The 19,466-nt window shown below is 59.4% G+C and overlaps 2 protein-coding genes, 1 long non-coding RNA gene and 2 other non-coding genes across 17 annotated transcripts; all 5 read right to left on the reverse strand.

Moving 5' to 3' along the window:
- Nucleotides 1–152: 152 nt before the first annotated feature.
- On the reverse strand, nucleotides 153–1,073 carry LOC121107271. The gene is made up of 2 exons (XR_005841011.2): nucleotides 570–1,073; nucleotides 153–479 (listed from the first exon to the last, which is right to left on the reverse strand). It is a non-coding gene; the product is annotated as an uncharacterized LOC121107271 (long non-coding RNA).
- Nucleotides 222–290, reverse strand: MIR451B (microRNA 451b). Its single transcript, NR_031584.2, has one exon. It is a non-coding gene; the product is annotated as a microRNA 451b (primary transcript).
- On the reverse strand, nucleotides 377–461 carry MIR144 (microRNA 144). Its single transcript, NR_031585.1, has one exon. It is a non-coding gene; the product is annotated as a microRNA 144 (primary transcript).
- Nucleotides 1,074–2,460: 1,387 nt separating the features above from the next.
- On the reverse strand, nucleotides 2,461–16,262 carry FLOT2 (flotillin 2). Of its 12 annotated transcripts, XM_046902387.1 has the most exons (13): nucleotides 14,952–15,177; nucleotides 13,563–14,854; nucleotides 12,418–12,499; nucleotides 10,624–10,692; nucleotides 8,995–9,085; nucleotides 6,472–6,595; nucleotides 5,936–6,054; nucleotides 5,423–5,536; nucleotides 5,214–5,333; nucleotides 4,587–4,801; nucleotides 4,254–4,437; nucleotides 3,965–4,114; nucleotides 2,461–3,827 (listed from the first exon to the last, which is right to left on the reverse strand). In XM_046902387.1, exons 4-13 carry the CDS (start codon nucleotides 10,674–10,676, stop codon nucleotides 3,789–3,791), a joined length of 1,209 nt encoding a protein of 402 aa, XP_046758343.1. In that variant the 5' UTR covers nucleotides 10,677–10,692; nucleotides 12,418–12,499; nucleotides 13,563–14,854; nucleotides 14,952–15,177; the 3' UTR covers nucleotides 2,461–3,788. The 12 variants fall into 12 exon arrangements, with proteins under 12 accessions (XP_046758343.1, XP_040506014.1, XP_040506015.1 ...); XM_040650080.2 differs by lacking the exons at nucleotides 13,563–14,854; nucleotides 14,952–15,177 and adding an exon at nucleotides 16,181–16,262; XM_040650081.2 differs by lacking the exon at nucleotides 13,563–14,854.
- A 1,007-nt stretch (nucleotides 16,263–17,269) lies between these two features.
- DHRS13 (dehydrogenase/reductase 13) lies at nucleotides 17,270–19,357 on the reverse strand. Of its 2 annotated transcripts, XM_003642430.6 has the most exons (5): nucleotides 19,214–19,357; nucleotides 19,020–19,138; nucleotides 18,389–18,512; nucleotides 17,989–18,300; nucleotides 17,270–17,565 (listed from the first exon to the last, which is right to left on the reverse strand). In XM_003642430.6, the coding sequence occupies exons 1-5, from the start codon at nucleotides 19,332–19,334 to the stop codon at nucleotides 17,282–17,284; spliced, it is 960 nt and encodes a 319-aa protein (XP_003642478.4). In that variant the 5' UTR covers nucleotides 19,335–19,357; the 3' UTR covers nucleotides 17,270–17,281. The 2 variants fall into 2 exon arrangements, with proteins under 2 accessions (XP_003642478.4, XP_024997855.2); XM_025142087.3 differs by lacking the exon at nucleotides 19,020–19,138.
- Nucleotides 19,358–19,466: the final 109 nt, after the last annotated feature.

Here is a 19,466-nt window from a genome sequence, read left to right on the forward strand (position 1 = left end):
CCCTGCTGACCCCCATGCAATGCCCCCCAGCACCCCCAGTGCTCCTTTAGTGCCCCACACCCCTCACAGCATCGCTAACCGTCCCACTCCATGCCCCTTCCCACCCCAACATTGACCCCCCCCACACACACACAAGGGAAGGAGCCGCCGTCTCTGTGCCATCTCTGACTTTATTGAACCCACACCACCAACCCACACCAACCCATTCCTCGCTGCATGCCTGGCCGTCAGCAGAACCGTTACCATTACTAAACTCAGTAATGGTAACGGTTTCCCTGCCAGCCATGTGTCCTTGGCTGCATCCGCTCCTCAGGGTGCCCCACGACCCCCCTGCGCCCCACACCGCAGTCCCACAGAGCAGCTCTCGGGGTCGGGTGCAGCCCAGGGGAGTACATCATCTATACTGTAGTGTCTCATAGTGAACTTACAGTATATGATGATATCCAGCCCAGGGCGGCGGGCAGCGTGCTGAGCAGCACCTAAATGAGAGGAGAGGAGAGCATCGTTAGTGTCACCCCGTCCCCAAAGTGCCACCACCTCCCCGCTGCGTCCCCGTAGGCAGCACCCACCTCTCGGGGTGACCCCGCTGCTTTGTGGGGTGCTGCTGCTGCACCCGCTTTATAGAACCTGCATGGCCTCATCTGCATATCTCACATCTGCACGGCACAGCTGGTGTGGCCCTATAACCCCTTCGTGCCCAGGGGGGAGGAGGGGGGGGGCAGAATCCAGCAGCTCTGTGCCATCCCACAAAGCTCTGCCTGTGGGGGACATGAGGACAGGGGGGGTCCCAGGGACCCTGTTGGATCCCCCCCCCAGTCCTTCATCCCAGACTGGGAGCTGCCCATGGCAAACTGGTGCCCAGTGTGTCCCTGTGACACACACGCTACCCCAAGGGATGGATCCATGTGTCCCCAAGAGGGCTGTGTCACCTCAGTGTGCATGACTGCGCCCACTCGCGGCCCCTGGCCATGTGTGTCCCCAAACAGCCATGCAGTGCCTGGCTTTATGTGCCACCTGCCCGTGCTTGGCTCTGCCCATACATGTCCCCAGCTCTGTGTGTCCCCCCCAGGGTCACATCCTGCAGCCAGCACCGTGCCATTGTGCTGTTTGTGCTGGCAGGGCAGGGACACGGTGGCATTCCTGGAAGCCACCTGCAGGGACGCGATAAGCCCCCACCGGGGCTGTGTGCTTGGAGACCCCGATAAGCAGTACTGGGTGGCTACTGCAGACCCTGCCCTGGGGTGTGAGGTGTTCCCAGCCCTGCTGTCCCCTCTGGGTGACGGGGGCAGCATGGCCAGACCCCGGCAGGAGGTGGCACAGCTGCCAGCAGCAGCGTGTCCCCAGCAACACGAGGACACCGGGACCTGGGGACGACAAGGGGCTGTCCCTGCTCCCTTTGGACCTTGTTGTCATGCGAGTGTCCCCAAACCGCAGCACAAGCACCCAGCACCCAGAGCAGGGACTTTGCCAAAGTGCCCCCCAGTGTCCCCATCCCCGCTGCTCGCTCAGCTGTGCTCCACATCCACGCACTGCCATGTGTGTGGCCCCCAGGACGGCACTGCAGAGCAGCTGTGGGGGCTTTGGTAGTGCAGCCCCCCTGCACCGATGCTGCAGGGCTGTGTCTGGCTGTAGATAAGGAGCCACCAACCCATCCCCACCCACCTATCTGCAGAGCCACCCTGTGTGGGGCGTGAAGGACGGGGGGCCCTTCTGTCCTGCCCAGCCCTTGGGGGGAACACGGAGGGGCTCGGGGGCACGAGGGGACTGTGTCTGCAGAGCCCCCTGGTTGCTGGATGTCCTCATTCACATGGAGAGGACAGGTAGCAGCAGAGCCACCAGCTGGGGACCACCACCAGGACTGGGGACAGAGGTGTCCCAGGACATGGAGTCACAGCATTGCCTGTGCTGGAAGGGACTTTGGGCTGCCCTGTCTGACCCCTTCCATGGGGCACCGCCACGATGTGCCCAACCCGGCCTTGTGCACCTCCAGGGATGGAGCATCGGCACCTCTGGGCGCTCTGCACCACAGCCTCAGCCCTCTCACTGGGAAGTGCCACCCTCACAGCCCACCATCCCTTCCCCTGCTGCTGCAGACCCCGGTGAAAGCCCTTCTCCATCTCTCACACCCACGGGTGCTGCCCAGGGCTGGCAGCAGAGCCGGTGGGCACAGCGCAGTGCCACCAACCAGGGGACAGATGGAGCCTTCAGTCCCTGCCGGCATCAGTGCCCCCACGGCGATGGGGTCCCCGCGTGACACAGGGAGCTGCCGTCACCCAGCAAAGTGGAACAGGATGGGGCTTGAACCCCACGTAGGGCAGGCAGGGAGCAGCCCTGGGGACAGCGCAATGGGACCGTGGGGATATGGTGATGGGGGGACACCTGAGTGCAGCCAAGGTGGGCTGCCAGGAGGGCAAACGCTTTGGGGGTGTGGAGTGGGGACAGACGGCACAGGACAAGAGGCAGGGCACGAGGTGACAGGCTTTATTATCACACAGCAGTGACACGGCGCAGGCATGCACACACACACATAGATAGGGCGCCTTGCCCGGCACACCCATCGGCAGGCGCCAGATCAGGGCTGGTGGCCACAAGCTGGGGGCTGATAAGGCCTGGCCCCCCTGTACAGCAACAGGGAGGGGACAGTGCAGCACCAGTGGCACTGCCAGGGCGAAGCGGGCCTGGGTCTCTGTACCCAGCAGCCACCCCTCTGCAAAGGGGGTGACACTGAGCTGTGGCACCTGATGCACAAAGTCGGGACCCCCCCGTCCCACCAGCTGGGACTCAATGCACACATTTTTAGGCACAGCCACACCAAACACAGGCAGTGGGACAGACACAGAGCGGGTGAAGGTCAGCGCCTGCTCACGGTGGCACTGCAGGGGACACAGAGGGGACAGCCTTTTCGCAGTGCCCCTGGGGACAGCAAGGCCACGGGCTGCCGGGTGGGAGGGGGTTTGCAGGAGTGCTGCAGGTCAGCTGCAGGAGGAACGTGTCCCCACCGCAGTGCCCCGTGCCATCATCCCATGCCACTCAGCCCCTTGCTCTGCTAGCAGAGGTGAGAGGCACGGTGGCACTCAGGGACAGCAGCCCGGGTGGTTTGCCTCCCTCTGGTACCATGGAGCAGCTTTGGCACAACGTTTCTTTTTGGGATGGCTGCCCTGCAGCACTCCTGGAGGTCAGGGAACCGAAGGGTGGGGGGCAGCACGGCACCAAGGGACCCGGCTCAGGGCTGAGCGAGAGGCCAGCAGGAAATTCCCTGAGGGAAGGCAGGATGGGAGCAGGCACTGAGCCCTGGCAGTGCCCCAGCATCACCCACCCAGGGTGGGACTGCCACCTCTGGGAAGCCCAGGCTGCAGGCGAGACAGACAGACACGGAAAGCCAACCACAAACCCAGCTTGTGGGCAGCAGGAGGGGGTCTGGGCAGCGCCCCATAGGGTCGCAGTGGGAGGGCAGGGAGCCCAGAGCAGGTCCCGGTGCCTGCACACATCACGCCGAGCCCCCGAGGACAGAGAACAGCAACACCAGACAAGCTGCCAGTCCTAACTGTGGATCAGAGCCAAACACCGGCTGGATACAATATACAGTTAGTTAGAAAATAAATCTCCTCCCACCCTTTGTAACAAAAAGAGCGGCTGATTGAACATGCATCTTTCTGGCCCTACAAAATAAGGCACCAGAGCTTAAAAACGAAACTCCAATTGTCTCTGATAGAAAAGGAATTCCCAAGTGTCGAAGGCAGTTGATGTCGGAGTGCATAACAGGGAGTGATCTTCACGCGCTTTGGGTCTCATGCCTGGGCTCCAGTGGCTTTCTGGATCAGGGGGATCTGCAGGAGGGAAAGAGAGAAGTGTTGGGGCCGCAGGAGGGTGCAGGGCTGCGGGAAGGGGCTGCCTCAAATCTGAACAACGGAGGGCAAATCCCCGCACCCCGAGAGGCAGCGGCTGCTGCCGGTGCTCGGCTCACCTTTGTGAGGTCCACGCCGGTGATGGCACGCACAGAGGCGGGGATCTCGGCCAGCAGGCGGTTCACCTCGGACGTCACATTGCCGCTCTCCCCGCTGAGGACGACGATCTCATCCACTCTGGAGAGCGGAGCAGCCACTTTGGCAGCGATCTGGGGAGGCAGGGATGGAGCGTGGGATGAGCTGCCGGTCAGACCCACACGGGGCCTCTCTGTGCCTCCAGGAGTCCTGGCCCAGCATGGGAACTCCCCACCTCCGGCCCAGAGCAGGGGAAGGCTGCTCCCTCCTCACCTCAGGCAGCGCATCCAGCACCAGCGCCAGCTGGGCGGCCTCCCCGTAGCTCTGGAGCGCTTCGGCCTTCAGCTTCATCCTCTCAGCCTCTGCCATCCCGATGGCCTCAATCACGAAGGCCTCGGCTTCTCCGATCTTGCGGATCTTCTCTGCCTCCGCCTGAGCCAGGAGGACCCGCCTTACCCTGAAAAGGCAAAGCCAGCCCTATAGCAGCCAGCATCTCCGCCATCAGCCCGCAAGCTGGGCCGCGGCACAGTGCTCCCACCCAGCCCAGCACACAGCCAGGCACAGGACGGGTCCCCGCGCCCCCCGACCGGCTCAGGGCTCACTCACTTCTCCCCCTCGGCGATCTGCTGGATGCGGTAAGCTTCGGCCTCAGCCGGCCGCTTCACAGTGGCTATCAGCTCCTTCTCCTTCCGGATGATCTCCTTCTCTTCGACATCGATCTGCTTCTTGCGTTGCACCACCTCGATTTCTATCTCCTCCTGGCGGATCTTCTGCTGCTCCCGGGCACTCTGGAGCTCGTAGGCCAGCTGGGCCTCAGCTGTCTGCATGTGGGAGAGAGGAGAACAGGGGGCTTGGCCGCCGCCTCCCGGGTGCAGACACAGGGACCCTGGGCAGGCTCTGAAACCAGACGTGGGTCAAATCTCCCACCCAGGGGTGACATCCCAGTCCTCAGTGCTGCACTCGCAGTCCCTCTCTGTGTGCTCTTGAACAAAACCAGCCCTGGGTTCAACTCAGGCAACTCTCCCCACCCTTCCATCCCCTCCTAGTCTCATACAAGTGATGGCAGCAGGGTAGGAGAGGGATCTGCTGCAAGGAGCGTGCACTGTGACACACAGACCTGCGTTCTCCAGCCCCAGCTCTCTGAACATGCAGAGGGAGGAAGCTGGAAAGCTTTGGAGCAACCAACACTACTGCAAACCAGGGAACAGCAGCAGGCTGTCAGATACCACTCACCTTAATGTTGACCTCCTCGGTGAAGGCAGCTTTCTGCAGTTCAAAAGCACGCCTGGAATCTGCTATTTTAGTATCTGCCATGAACTTGACATCCAACATTTCCTTCTTGCACTCTGCCTCCTGCAGAGAGAAAACGGAGAGCAGAGCTCAAGGGTGTGCAGCTGGAGCAAAACGCTGCTCTGGGAAGCTGAGCACAGCCCTGCACTCACCCGAATGCCAGCGTCTCGCTCAGCTTCTGCCACACCAATGTCTGCATCCCTTCGGACAGCCGCAGTCTGAGTCTTCCCCAGGGAGCTCAGGTAATCCACTTTGTCATAGACATCCTAGAGGGGGGAAGATAAGTCGCAGCAGATTCCAATGAGAGACTCCATCTTGTTGCCTTCCCGCTGGAGCTCAGAGCAATCATTTGTTAGGCCGGGGTCAGGAAGAGCCACGTCAGCCTGCTGCCAAGCAGAACCAGGCGCCACAGGGGAGGCGGGCTCTCCCAGCATCCTCCCTCCAGCCCTGGGGGCTCAGCCAGCAGCGAGCTCTCCTGTTTGCACAGTGCTGCCTGGATGCAGGGCACGTTGCAGCGGCTGTCATGGAAACCCCTGGAGGGCTGGGGCAGGCTGACAGCCACTGCTTTTCCATCAGCCTCAGCGGGAGAGCCAGGGCCAGGCTCTGTCACTGCTTCACAGCACGGCTGGCTGTCCCACAGTGTTATGCGCCATGTCAGGGCGTACCTTGATGGTAAAGCTCAGGATCTCGATACCCATGCGACCCACATCTGGAGCTGCCACCTCCCGCACCAGCTTGGCAAACTGGTCCCTGTCCTGGTAGATCTGCTCCACCGTCAGGGTTCCTGCAGAGGGAAGGCAGCCAAAGCACTTCATTCGGAACAGGTAGCATATAACAGCATGGGTCTGAGCTCAGCAACAGCCTAATTGTCCCAAATCACACAGACAGTGAGGTCAGCTCTGGGCACAAGGGCACAGCTCACTGCCCGGCCCATGTTCTGCACATCAGCATCTCAGAAGTGCAGCCACACACAGGGCTACCTGCAACCCGTGGGGACTCAGACATCTCTTACTGCAGGCACCGAAAACTCATTTATCACAACGCCCAGCAGCACAGCACGAGCTGCTGGAGGGGAGGAACAATCTAAGCTGCCACGTCTGCAGTCAGCAGAGGAAACAGCCATTGTGGCCTGCCACGGTGGGATCAGCACAGGGGGAAAAAGCTGCTCGAGATGCCTGCAAGACTGTGAGCCCATCCGCACCTAGGATGGAGCGCAGATGCCCCTCCAGTGTCTGAAGGACCACGTTCTTCACATCCTGCACGTTCTTCCCCAAGAACTGCTCACAGGCCACAGCCAGGAGCTCCTTCTCGGTCATTATCTTCACCTGGAGACGGGAGACAAAACCAAAGGGGCTGAATGCGCCTGTCTAAGGTGGGAGAGACACCCAAGAGCAGCAGCAGCAGCAGCAGCACCACCACCGGGCTGCCAGATCCCCATGCTACTGATGGGAACGGGGGTTCCACGTGGTGTTCCCTGCAAGGAGGGATGACACAAAATGGCCACAGCGCATTGTGTTTGGTCTGCACGTGCCCGGGGGCTCCGTGTGCCCCCATGTGGCAGCACCTGGCCAGCCTGCTCCTCACCACCTGCTGCCAATCCCCAGGGCTGATCCCGCTGGGTTAAAAGCCCCACTGGGGATGGCAGACAGTGGAGACGCAGCGCACAGCCCCAGTTACTGAGCGCAGTCCCAAAGTGGCAGCTCCTGGTGACCCAGGACGTAAGGACAGCTGTATGTCTGGCAGCAGCAGGGGAGGGAGCAGGGCCAACAGCAGCATGCAGCCAGCATGGCTGGGTGCTCAGAGCGTCCCACAGCACCCTCTGATGGAGACAGCGGGGCTGGGCAGTGCCAGTGATGAGGGCAGCTCTCTGTCCCCAGAGATGCTGGTGCCATGCTGCGTCCTGTCCCACCAGCTCTGGCTGCTGCTGCCTGAGAGCCCAGCATCATCCCGGCTCAAAGACCTCCAAATGAGACCCTCTGTGGGCCCCACTGTGTGTTCTCGGTGGTTTCACGACCTCCGGACCTCATCCTGCCACCTGCCAGACCCATGTTCAGGGTTTAAGTGCCAGTAAAAGCAACACAGCTATTTCTAGGTCCGTGAGGTGACAAGGTCAACACCACAACGCTACCCCTGATCACACCAAGAAATGCCAAAACCTCAGGTGAGTGTGACAGATCTCCGTGAGACCTCTGCGCTCCTCCCAGGGCTGCATCCCTCCTCCAGGCTGCATTTTCCAAGCAAGCAGGAGCTGGGAGAGCTGCTCCGGCCGTGCACAAGGCTCACCTCTCAGCAAACGTGGGCTGCTGCTCAGACAGGAGGGCCCTGCAGGGTAACAGGAGCAAGGCACAGCTCTGCAAACCAACCCAGAGCTCCATCAGCCCAAACAACGGAGCTCTCAGCTCGATGCCAAGCAAAGGCTGTGCAAAGCAACGCAGGGTCGAGCAATTTGTGGCCAGCTCATTTCCAGTGCTTCAGATAGGGCACTACGACAGCTGGTGCACCTTCAAACACCGTTGGGACCAGAGAGCCTCCATGAAACAGGGTGGACACCACACAACTGGCTCCAGCCAGCAGCATCCTCTGCAAGGGGTGAGCAGAGAGAACGCAGCAAGCTTGAGGCTCAGAGCACTGGCACAGCAAAGGCTGTGCGTTCCCCCCATCTCACCTACTTAAACCTTATGGAGCCTTTAAAACGAAAGAATTGGCAGCAGGGAAAAGAAAGAAAACACAACGAGCAAACAAAACAACAACAGTGGGAATAGCAAGTAATGTGACCGAGGTGGATTTGGAGCTGCATTTTTAAAGCGAGGCACCTGGTGGTGCAGCCTTCTGCCTGCATGCACTGCCCAGCCCAGCACTGCTGTGGGCAGTGGGAGGATGTTCCAAAAGGAAGCTAAAAAGGGCTTCACAGAAATCCCTCCCCTGAAGGACTGTTGCCAAACAGAAGATGGAGAAGCTGGCAGCGTTATGGAGGTGTATGAGGGAGGCGGGGGCGCATGCATTTCTCCAACCATGCAAAGACAGAGCTGAAGCCACACGTGTGCCCAGCCCTTCTGCTGTGTGCGGTATGCAGACACTGCTCCTGGCTGAGCACACCCCCAGTTACACCACCACGTCCGTTCGGGGCCAAGCAAAGGGCCCCTGGAAGAGCACTGGGTGGGATCTCTGCAATGCACAGCTCTTAAAGGGCTGCAGTGCTCACCCTGGGGGGCTCCTGGTGCACGTGAGATTTTGGCTGTGTCTGGAGAAGGCTTGGAGACAACCAAAACTCAATTCAAGCCAGGAGTTTCATACACAGATTTTATTGCCCTGAGTTCAGGTTGGGTTCTTTCTTTAAGCTTTAACTCACCGTGAAGAACAACAAGACCCACACGCTACCACCAATAACCCAAAGCAACCCAACGCTCAGCCCTGCGGTGTCACACAGCTCCAAGGGCACCACGGTACAGCACACACAGATGAAGTCACCCACACATCTCATCCGCCACACAGACAAATGAGACACTGGAAGAAGAGGAATGATTTTGGGGAGGGGAGAGGTCGCAACCCCCGTTTACAACTCGGACATGCTGTACCGTGCTCGAACCAAAGAGGACAGCGTGGTTTCGTACCAGGATTTGTCTCAGAGCAGTTGGCTTCTGTTCCAGGACAACAGCAAACCTCGTAAGGGGGAAAGCCAGTTAGAGACATGCATTCCTGAAATGATGGTTTGGAGTTACTGTACCTGTGCCACACCTGTGACAGTTAAAGCTACCCCCTCCGCCGTCTCTACGTCCTCACACCTGGGCTGTAACGTCATTATCTCTAGGGAAATCCTGCCAAAAAATGTAAAATATTTGCACGTTTCCAGGTAACACACACTCTGCCTTCCCCTGCACCTCCTGCCCCGGCTGCCGGCCGCACTCCTACGGGTAATGCGAGACAGGCACAGAGCTGTATGTGGCTGGAGACAGACAAGACGCCTTGGACAAAGAGATTTCCAAGTAGCACTTAAAGGAATCTATCAGCAGGGCCGGTGGGTTGGCCAGGAGCTTTGGGTCCCCAGCTCTGGCTGCTGTCATTGGTTTAAAAGCACAGCACGGAGCCCATGTGTACCCACCCTGTGTCACACCCCTGATGCTGGTGCTGCAAGACGCAGCCATGCCTTTTCCCTCGCTGGGTTAGCATTAACAGCCCTACTCCCTCACCTCCCTACTTTTCCTGTTTGCCTTTGGGTCGCGTGTCTCCAGCTCCTCTGGGGGTCACACAGCCCTTTTGGCAAGGGCTGAAGGTGCCGCGGACAGATCTGCAGGTCACGAGATGGTGACACACGAGCTGTGCTCCAGGCAGCACAGCCCATCGATAGGAGCAGCTGCACCGAGCTGGGAACGTGCTGGGACACAGAGCAACGGGGCAGCGTGCTCGTGTTGGTCAGCATTAGCTCAAGCATCCAAAGCAGGAGTGGGTGGCACGGGGCTGCAACGTGCACGCCGTGGGCATGTTTGGGATTGGTGGGGTGCTCAAACAAATCCCTGCGAGCCCAAGCCTGCCCTGGCTGCTGTCCTAATTGAACTGGCATGCAAGCTGGGAGCTGATAACACGAGGTCTCGCTGCCCAGGATGCGTGCAGGCATTTTGTGCCATATGCAGCTTTAATCAGCTGGCGTAGGACTTCTGAAGGCCTAATCCATACCTCTAATTTAAATTGAGTGCTGTGCTGCTTCCTAGCTGGCAAGTCCCAGGGAAGTTCGGTAATTGCTGTGATGGTGGCCTGTAACTGCTCACAGCACAGAGCAAACACCGCTCCTCACTGCTGCAACTCCCCCAAGGTCTCCACGCCGTGCTTTTAAATGAGACAGCATCCAAAACGGGCACTGCCTCTGGACGGACGAGGAAGGGCGTAGTGGAAATTCGTGTTCAAAAGGAGAGAGCTGCCATTTCCCCACGTGGGTGCAGACTTCCTTTTGAAACGACCCAAAGCTCAGCTGCCCACCCTCCCCGAAGGCCGTGCAAAACCCAGCCTTGCCTGTCTGCGGCCAGATGCACTTCTGCACGCGATGCAAATGGTGCTGCCAAGGGAAGGGTTACGGCTGGAGCAAACGACTGCAGCGCTATCAGGAGCCAGCACAGCAATGCTGGATTTGGAATTTGCCAAGTATGCTTCTGTCTGCATTGCCTACACACTGCGGAGTGCAGCCCAGAGGAGGGGTAGGAGAGGAAGGTGCTGAGATGTTCACTGTCCCATTAGAAAACCATTAGTTTTTATGTTGTCCTGCTGCTGCTGCTGCTGCTGTTGCTCAAAACAGAGGCAGAAATAGTTAGACATGATGTTAGGAAGCCGGTGGATTATTACCTGTGCAACCCCTGTTACGTACAGTGGGACCCCCTCCGACGTCTCAATATTCTCACAGCGACAGAGGATGGTCATAACCTCCAAAGACAGTCTGAGCAGCGAGGAATAAGGGTAGGACAGCAAATACACAAAGCAGTTACCAGAGAGTAAGACACTTGTTGCAAAGGACAGACGGGGCTTTCAGGTTTCAGCTTTTCCCTGTTCAGCCTGCATTTCTCCCACTGCTGCTCCCTGGACTCTGTGATGCTGGGCACGGCTTCCCCCACGCTGCATGGAGCTCTCAGCATCGGGCTCTGCTTTTCAGTGAGGTTAAAGAGGCCGGGGTGTCACCCCGACCCCCATCAGGTGCTGCCACCCGTAACCCACCTGCACTGCTGTCCTGAAGTCAGTCAGCTGGAATTTTCTGCTGCAGCACTTTTAACACAGAGAATAACCTTTTGTAATAGCTTAGCTGCCTCTACGCCAACATTAAAGATGGGCCAGAAAAATAAAAGCACCAGGGATCTGGCTACACATCCCCGCTAAAGCACTGGGAAGAGAAGGTGCTTCCAAGTGCTGTCCTGACAGAGGCTGAATAACACCATTTGGTTCCCTGGGAGGCACTGCCCCTCTGGCTGCTTTTATTCCTGACCTCAACGCGGGGATGAGATTTTTCCTGTTTTTTTTCCCCCCCCTCAGCCCTCAAAATTGCAGCAGGATAAGAGCCCACTGCCCTGCCAGCTCCAAGTGTTCCTTCTGTCCCCAGGTTGGTGCTCCCTGGCGAGGAGCCGCTGACAGCAACACAACTGCTGCTGTCTCATCCACGGTTCCAGAAAAGATGTCCTAATTTCAAAGGAAGAAATCTGCCTCGCTCGTGTGCATGCAGCAGGTCCCAATCGTGGCACAGCTTATGGTATCTGGGAAAGACTCCAGTCTCAAAAAGGAGAATTTAGCCCCGTGGTGTGACCCGAGGGTATAGATTTTAAAGTACAATATTTGCTTGGGTGCTGGCAATCCTGTCTAAGCCCCATCTGCCAGACAGTGCACACACCTCCAGCACGTGACAGCTCGTTCCCAGCAAGCAGCTCTCTAACCTGGACTCACCCTTTGCTCAACTTCACCAGTTAATAGCAGCACTGCCAGAGAGCCTGGGCCAAAGCAGAGGGTGTTAGCTGAGACTCTTCATGCAGGGTCCCATGGAAGGAGCTGTGAGCTGTGAGCCCATTGCCAGCAGCATGCTGGCTGAGCCAGGTGAGCAGCACTGACGGCTGTGCAGCATCTGCAGGGCGAGGGCAGCAGCATGCTGGCAGTCTGCTGGTGGCAACACGTGGACATGGAAGAAGGAAGGTTAGCTGCAACCTCAGGCCTTCACGTAGTGCAAAAAACCCCAAAGTCACGTCTTTGTCCTTTCCCTGTTATTTTTTAGAGGCAGAGAAACCTGTGTCTGAGTGGGAGGGAGGTGTTAGGACAGAGGCACACTTAGCAACATCCCCACAGGTCCTAAAGAAGAGCCACAGCAGCAGTATCACAGCACGTTAGTTCAGAGGCTAGCAGAGTCTGTGACCGAGGAAAGGGAAGGAAAGGAATTCCTGTGCTTTTAAACAGGAACACAGCCTGCTCTCGTGGTGACAGCAGTGAGCCTTTAGAAAAACAGAGCTGGGCAGCAGGTGGGGGCTGCAGCCAAAGGCAGAGTGCAGGGCTGATGCTCATCCACGGTCTCCCACGTGCTGGCCAGCCCTGCGTTCCTACAGACACTGACAGCCCTGCAGGGATGGTTCTGCCTGGCACGTCCTCCAGACCCACAGGCAATGTGGGGGTTACCTCTGGGTCTCCTTACCTCTGGGTGTCTGTGATGCACCACCAGGCCCAGGCCCAGCCTCCGTACACATACTGCTTCACGTCGGAGCCACAGCAGCCACCTGCAGCACAGTGGGAAGAACACAGATGGAGGAACCATTACACCCACGTGTCAGGGAAAACCCTGAACCCAAACAGGGCGAGTCGCAAGCAGAGCAATCTCACAGCACTGCAGTGCCTGTTAACGTTTGCTGGAGGACCTCATTTCCCAGGGACAGGAAGGGAGGTATTCCTGGCAGCGTGGAAAGGTGCTCATTTCACAGCATCCACGTGGTCACTGTTTCAGAATCGTGCCCTGAGAAAACCGTGCCCTAATAGCACTGCTGTTACAATTTGGGAAGGTGCTTCTGCTCGCAGATTCCTCTTTTCTTCTGCAGGCAATGCCTCTCTCAGCATCACACCCACCGCCTGCTTCCCAGACCCACCTAACACTGCTATGCAGGTCCGTTTGCTAAACTGTGCTGTACACCCAGAAGTGTTCAAAGCATAGGAAAAACAGGGAAGCCAAAGCCATTAAACAGGGGTGGGATGCCAGCTGGTTGTTCTCCTGCAAGCTGGACGTCGGAGTGCAGCAGAGCTCTGTCCCGGTAATGCACAATGGCTAATTTTCCATTGCACTTCTTGCTGCCTCTTTGCCAAGTCTCAGAGATCAAGTGAAAAAAGGAACCCACAGAGTGAAATCCTTGCAAGGCTGAAGAATAACCCCTCTTGCACAATGGGATTTGGCAGAGGAGGTGCATTTTTCAGCTATAATACGCCCGCTGTTCCCCAGGGTTGGGTCTCACAGCCACTTGGCCGTCCCTTCCACAAACATCCCCACGCCTTCCGGGTGCAGCGTGCCACAGCCAGGCCTGCTACAATGGGGGATTCACGGCCACGCAGCTGCCAGCCACCTTGGCCTCTTCCCACATGAAGGGGTCCCGTGTTCAAGCACGGCTTCCCAGAGCCAAGAGAAAGCACGGCGTCTGGTTTGGATGACATGAGATGAACCCTATGAGGGTCTGTAGGTAAACGGAGCTCTTCGGTGGATGCAGGGAACCGCTGCTGGGAACTAAGCAGGGTGACTGCTGGGAACACTGCTGAACACAGAGAGGAAAAGGCAAAGGCATACGCAAAGAAACTCACGTCACAAAGCAGGGTCTAGACTAACATCAGCGTCTGCTTCTTAGGTGCCACCGTGAATATCAATCAGGCTTTGTCCTCGTGCCTCATACAAGGTTAACAAACTGAATTCATCAGATGCAGGATCCTGAGACGGGTCCTGTAACCCTCTGATGGTCAGGGCAGCAGGGAGGTGCAGGTTGTGCCTCTGAGCTCCTTCTGGACGTCATCCAAACCAAATCCAACCATTTCAAACTCTGAGTACGGCTGTCACAGAGAGTTTACAAACCACACCTCCGGCTGAACCCACCTTGCAAACAGAAACCCAAAGAATGCAAGCAAACCCAAGCAAGCTGCTGAGACGCTGCCTCAAAATCCCTGCCAGAAACAAAAGGAAAGTCCTGAGTCTGCTCTGCCCACCTCTTCTCCTGCAATCCTCTCTGGAGGGACCCGGAGAGTGCCATTCCCAGACCCTGTCCTGCAAGACACGGCCTGGACCTTCTCCTGCTCAGTTCTCAGGCGATTGGTTCCTCTCCCCTCAACAGCCCCCTCTGCATTTCTCTTCACTGAGCTGCACCACACTTCTTTCAGCCCATTTGGCCGAGCTGTTGAGTTTGCCTTGATCCTAATCCTGCCCTCAAAGCTCTCGAATCCATTCCCAGCTCCGTGTCATCCGCACATTCAATAAGGCCATTCTTGACTCCACCACTCAAGCCAAAACAAGGCACTAACTTGATAAATCCCTTCAGCTGAACAGTGAACCACTGTCAAGTCCCCTGGCACTGGTTTTCCAGCCAGGCTCACACCAACTTTACAGTATCTGAGGACTGCAGGGCTCTCGCAGAGCAGGAAGGGCTCGCAGAGCCTCCACAAGACTGTGCTTCTGGCGTTCAAAACGTGTACAACTGACTGCTCTGTTCTTATGGTACATTGCCTCACAGACCGTTCCTCTTGCAGGAATGGGAGGGATGCAGCAAGAGGATGTGAGCGCTCAGATCAGGTCAGGAAGGGTTAACCAGCCCTGACTGCTGGAGCCTGACAGGAAATGTTGACACAAAACTAGAATCAGCTGCCAGCTCTTCTCTTACTCCCAGAGAGATCAAAGAGGCCCAGAGGGGCTGCACTGGAGAGCTGAGCTGGGCCCCATTGCTTCTCCTTTCACACCCTGACCTCCAGCTGAAGCAGCACCCCGCTGCCCCACCAGCACCTCCAGCTGTCCCAGCTGCTGCCGAGCCCTGCGCTGTTTGCCCTGCTGGCTCACAGGAGCCGTGAGATGAGCGCAGCCATTAAACGTGACATCTCTTTACGATGAGGCTCTGCAGAAATATTAGTGTCGGATTTCAGCATTAGCAGATTGATCCCGAGCCACAACGGCTGCGTTCAGCCAGACTGCAACCGAGACCCATTACGCACTTGGAGAGGATCCGTGCATCCCGTGGGAAGCCTGACGTCAGGGTGAGCAGGTATTGCTTCTCCGGGCCCAGGAGCAGCCTGCAAGGAGCCAAAGCCTCCCCAGGGCCCACGCTGAGCCCCAGCGGGAGGCCTGCGGCTCCTCCTGCGACGTCAGACTCAAAGTGCAGAGCCCATTGTCACCTTGCACGGCTCCCCAGAGCATTCCTGGGCTCTGCGTGGATCGCCTGACCGAGGGCAGTTTCTTAGAAGGAAATGAGTGTTGCTCAAGAGGGAAGGACGCAGCGCAGCGCCGGCCGTGCCCTGGAGGCCGCTTCCCAAATAAGGCTGTGGATCTCTGCATGCACACACGTTCCCAGGGTACGGCTGCTGCTCCTGGTGCTCAGGGCCCGAGATGCCTCACCAGCAAAAAGAAAACATCACAGCTGTATGACGGCAAGCCAAGAGCCAGCTGCTGCCACGACCTGCTGTCAGATTCCTCCTCCCTTTCCCAGATCTGACCTAATATCACTCAATTAAGTGCTGGATGCCGTCAGCTCTCTGTTCTGCACACAGACCGCCCCGGTTCCCGGAATCCAGGGCTGCACCCTGCTGCTCTGCCCGGGGGTGCTGAGGAGACACAGGGAACGGCAGCACAGCTGTGTGTGGGGGTGGCACTGAGCCCACCCTGCGTGGCAGGGCCGTGCTGTGCCCTCGTCCCACGGCACGGTGCTGCATCCAGGAGCGGCCCAGGCTCACCAGCTGATGTCACGAAGTCCTGCGGGCTGCGTGCTGTGAGCTTCAGGAAGGAACGGAGGTTACAGCAAACCCTTCAGCCCGCACGGTGCCCTGGTGCAGACGGAGGACGGCCCCTCGGCTGCCGAGCACAGCGCGAAGCTCCTTTTTAGGGGTCTCTTATGGGGGCACCAATGGAAGCGCTGCTGCCCCAGCTGCTGCCTGCACCTCCCGAGCGCCAGCAGTCACACACAGCCTCGGTTTCCCTGCTCCTGCCACGGCCTCAGCAATCCCCACCGTTGTCTCAGGGCTGAGCTGGGACCACCAGTGCCGCACCAGTGCCACGTACCCCCACACACCTTCTAACCCCCCCGGTGCCACAAGTCCCCCCCAGCGCCGTGCCCCCCCCTCCCACACCCAGGCCTGGCGCAGCCCCAGCGCGGTCCCAACCTCAGAGCGCAAGGCCTCCCCCGGGTCCCCTTCCAGCCAGCGCCCCTCAGCGCCGTGCCCGCCCGTACCTGACACCACCAGCGCCTCGTTGGGCCCCACCGTGTGGCAGTTGCCCATGCTGCCCGCGGAACGGCTCCACCGCCGCTCACCGCCTCCCGCCCGCCCGCACCCGGCCCGCCCCGCGCCGCCCCGCCTTCAGGGCGGCCGCCATCTTGGGGAGGTGGGCAGCGCGCCTGGGGGCGGAGTCACGGCCGGCCGCCATCTTGGGAGGGCGGCCGCCATCTTGGGGAGGCGGGCGCCGCGCGGAGGGGCGTGGTCGGGGGCGGCCGCCATCTTGGGGCGCTGCGCGGCGCGTGCGCAGTGTGCGGGGCGCTGTGGGGGCGGCGGCGGTGCGCGCGGTGCAGCGCGCGTGCAATGCAATGCAATGCAGTGCAGTGCAGTGCAGTGCAGGGGATGGCCAGTGTACAGCAGCGCGTGCCTTATGTGCGAGGCAAGCAGCCTGTGAAGTTCAGCACACGTGCGGTGCAACGTATGCATGCACGTGCAATGCAGTGTGTGCAAGGCAGGGCATGTGCAATGCAGTGCAGGCGCTGCAAAGCATATACTGCGTGTGTGTGTGTAAGGCTGTGTGTGCATGCACGAGGCAGGACATATGCAATGCAGTGTGTGCAGTGTAGTTCGCATTGTGCATGTGCAAGGTAGGGCACGTGCAGTGCAGCATGGGCATGTATGTGCATTGCAGTGTGTGTGCATTGTGGCATGCTTTGTTGCAGTGTGTGCAATGCAATGCAGCATGCAGGCGGTGCAGCGTGCACACTACAGTGCGATCTGTTGCACTGTGCCAAGCAGAGCGCATTCACGCTGCAGCATTTGTGTGCGTATGCAGGGCTATATGCATATGCATGCATTGACAAGGCAGGCTGTGAGCACACAGTATGTGCATGTGCGTGCAAGACAGCGTGCTTGCTGCAGCAGGATGTCTGTGCAAGGCAGGGTGTGCCTTGCAGCAACTGCGGCAACACGTTGCAGCAACTGCACTCTTTGCAAAGCTGGACGAGCTGTTCTGCATGTGCAGGCGTGCACGGGATGGCACGCAGGGGATGACACGCACTGCGTGGGGGCATCTTGGGGAGCTGCAAGGCGCAGTGCAACGCAGCTGCAGGACATATTTATTCCACAGGTGTGCACAAGGAGGGCTGCAGCCCCAGCAGCCTCTCGCTGCGGTCCCACAGCTCTCGTGCTGCAGCGTCATCCCTGCCCTGAGCCCAGGGCTGCAGCGGGCGGCAGTCAGCGAAGTAGCAGCCACTGAAGGGTTCGAGGCCGTCCTGCGTGGCACAGAACAGCACCGTGCGGGCGCCTTCAGCTGCACTGCGGAAGCAGAACCGGGACAGTGGAGTCCACAGCAGCTGCAGCCACAGCGGTGCGTGACGGAACAGCCGCGTGTTGACAAAACCTGCAGGGAGAGGGGAGAGGCACCGGTGGGGAGGGGACCCGCCAGCAAAGGGACACAGCATGCAAAGCAATGTGCTGTGCAGTGTCGCCGCGTGCAAACAGATGCGCTGTGCAAAGGGACACGGCGTGCAAAGGGATGCCACGTGCAAAGGGATGTGGCATGCGAAAGGATGCTGTGCAGAAGGTGAACTGTGGAACGGGTGCAGTGCACAGAGGGGTGCTCCATGCACCGTGCAATGGGATGCATTGTGCAAAGGGACGCTGTGCAAAAGGTGAACTGTGTAAAAGATGCACAGCATGGAGGGACGCGCCGTGCAAAGGGAACACCATGCAAAGGAGCACCGTGCAAAGGGATGCTCCATGCGAAGGGGTGCTCCACGCAAGCATGCAACAAGCAAACCGCTTGGCGCTGAGCTGCCCATACCTGGGTGCACGGCATAGGCAGTGACCCCGGTGCCCTGCAGGCGTGCTGCCAGCTGCCGGGCATGCAGCACGTTGGCCAGTTTGCTGTCACAGTAGTCCTGGAAGGCAGCAAAGGGGCCGGGGGGTGGGCAGCCGAGCTCGGCCATGCGCAGGCGGCCGGCACAGTGTGCAGAAGAGGCAACGATGACCACACGGCTCGGGGCGCTGCTCTGCAGGCGCTGCAGCAGCAGTTGGGTCAGCAGAAAGTGGCCCAGGTGGTTCACCTGGAAGGGTAGGCTGAAACCATCCTCTGTCGTGCCCCCGGCGCTCACTCCTGCGTGGGCAGCGTGTGGTGTGGGTGCTGGGTTTGGGGTGGTGGGTTTGGGGGGGGTCCCTATGCAATGCGGTGCTCTGCTGCTCACCGGCGTTGTTGATGAGGAGGTGCAGGTGGGGCTCCTGCTGCAGGAAGGCGGTGGCGAAGGCGTGCACTGAGTGGAGGCTGCTGAGGTCCAGCGGCATGAAGAGCACCTCGGGGTTCCCCGTGTCCTGCGGTGGGGGTGGAGGGGGCAGGAGCTGGTCTTGAGGCTTTAGGGAGGAGGGGGCTGTAGGGAATGGCTATGGGGTGGCTTAAGGGTGGGCTGTGCTGGGGGTGGCCCCACATGGGTGTTCTAGAGATGCACTGGGGGTATGGGAGGGGGGTTACAGTGGGATGCACCGCATATATCAGGGGTGTGCCAAGGGGGGATCCTAGGGGTGCGCTGGGGATGGACCGTAGGGGTGTCCAAGGATGTGTCACGGGATCCTAAGAGCGCACAAAGGGCTGCAGGGTCACACTGGGTGCAGGTACATCGGAGCTGTGCTATGGGGGCATCCTATGGGAGCATCCCTAAGGCACCCACCCCCCTTCAGCACCCCCCAGGGCGCATCCTGCGCCCTGGGGGGTGCCGAAGGGGGGTGGGTGCCTTAGAGTCCTCCATGGACGTGCCATAAGGGTGCACTGGGGGTGTCCCAATGACCCCCCTATTGCCCCCCTCACCCCTCCCCAGCTCTCACCCTACGGATGCGCCATGCAGCCTCCTCTCCCCGCAGCGCATCACGCGTCGCCAGCACCACGCGTGCCCCACACCGTGCCAGCTCCCGTGCAACAGCCTCCCCGATGCCACTGCTTCCCCCTGCAGAGCAGAGCACAACAGAGAGCAGTGAGCAGCCAGCAGTGGGGCAGCGCCATGCAGAGCCCCCGTGCTCACCGGTGACGACGGCGGTGCGGCCGTGCAGCGCATGGAGGGCGAATGGCGGCGTGGAGCTGCGCAGGGCGAAGCGGAGCAGCACGCAGAGCAGCAGCCCCACAACCAACAGCCACCACCCCATCCCGGCCCGCAGGGAGGAAGGGGAGGAGAAAAAGAGGAAGAGGGCTGTGCTGCTCAGAGCGAGCGCCGCAGCCTCATGCAGGAAGGGGGGGGGGGAAAAGCCAACCGAGCGGTCAAAGTGCAGCGCAATGGG

The sequence above is a fragment of the Gallus gallus genome, chromosome 19 (assembly GCF_016699485.2).
Source record: "Gallus gallus isolate bGalGal1 chromosome 19, bGalGal1.mat.broiler.GRCg7b, whole genome shotgun sequence".
NCBI lineage: Eukaryota > Metazoa > Chordata > Aves > Galliformes > Phasianidae > Gallus > Gallus gallus.

What these genes read in the sequence shown, in the direction of transcription:
- FLOT2 (XM_040650080.2), bottom strand. Translation starts at nt 16,229, where the DNA reads ATGGGCAACTGCCACACGGTGGGGCCCAACGAGGCGCTGGTGGTGTCA. An exon ending in GCATCTGCGCTCCATCCTAG is followed by an intron (nt 6,055 to 6,471) that starts GTGCGGATGGGC and finishes TTCCCTCTGCAG; the next exon opens with GAACCCTGACGGTGGAGCAG. An exon ending in CAGATCGCCGAGGGGGAGAA is followed by an intron (nt 4,438 to 4,586) that starts GTGAGTGAGCCC and finishes TTGCCTTTTCAG; the next exon opens with GGTAAGGCGGGTCCTCCTGG.
- DHRS13 (XM_003642430.6), bottom strand. Translation starts at nt 19,334, where the DNA reads ATGGGGTGGTGGCTGTTGGTTGTGGGGCTGCTGCTCTGCGTGCTGCTC. An exon ending in CCGCACCGCCGTCGTCACCG is followed by an intron (nt 19,139 to 19,213) that starts GTGAGCACGGGG and finishes TCTGCTCTGCAG; the next exon opens with GGGGAAGCAGTGGCATCGGG. An exon ending in TGCCTATGCCGTGCACCCAG is followed by an intron (nt 17,566 to 17,988) that starts GTATGGGCAGCT and finishes CTCTCCCTGCAG; the next exon opens with GTTTTGTCAACACGCGGCTG.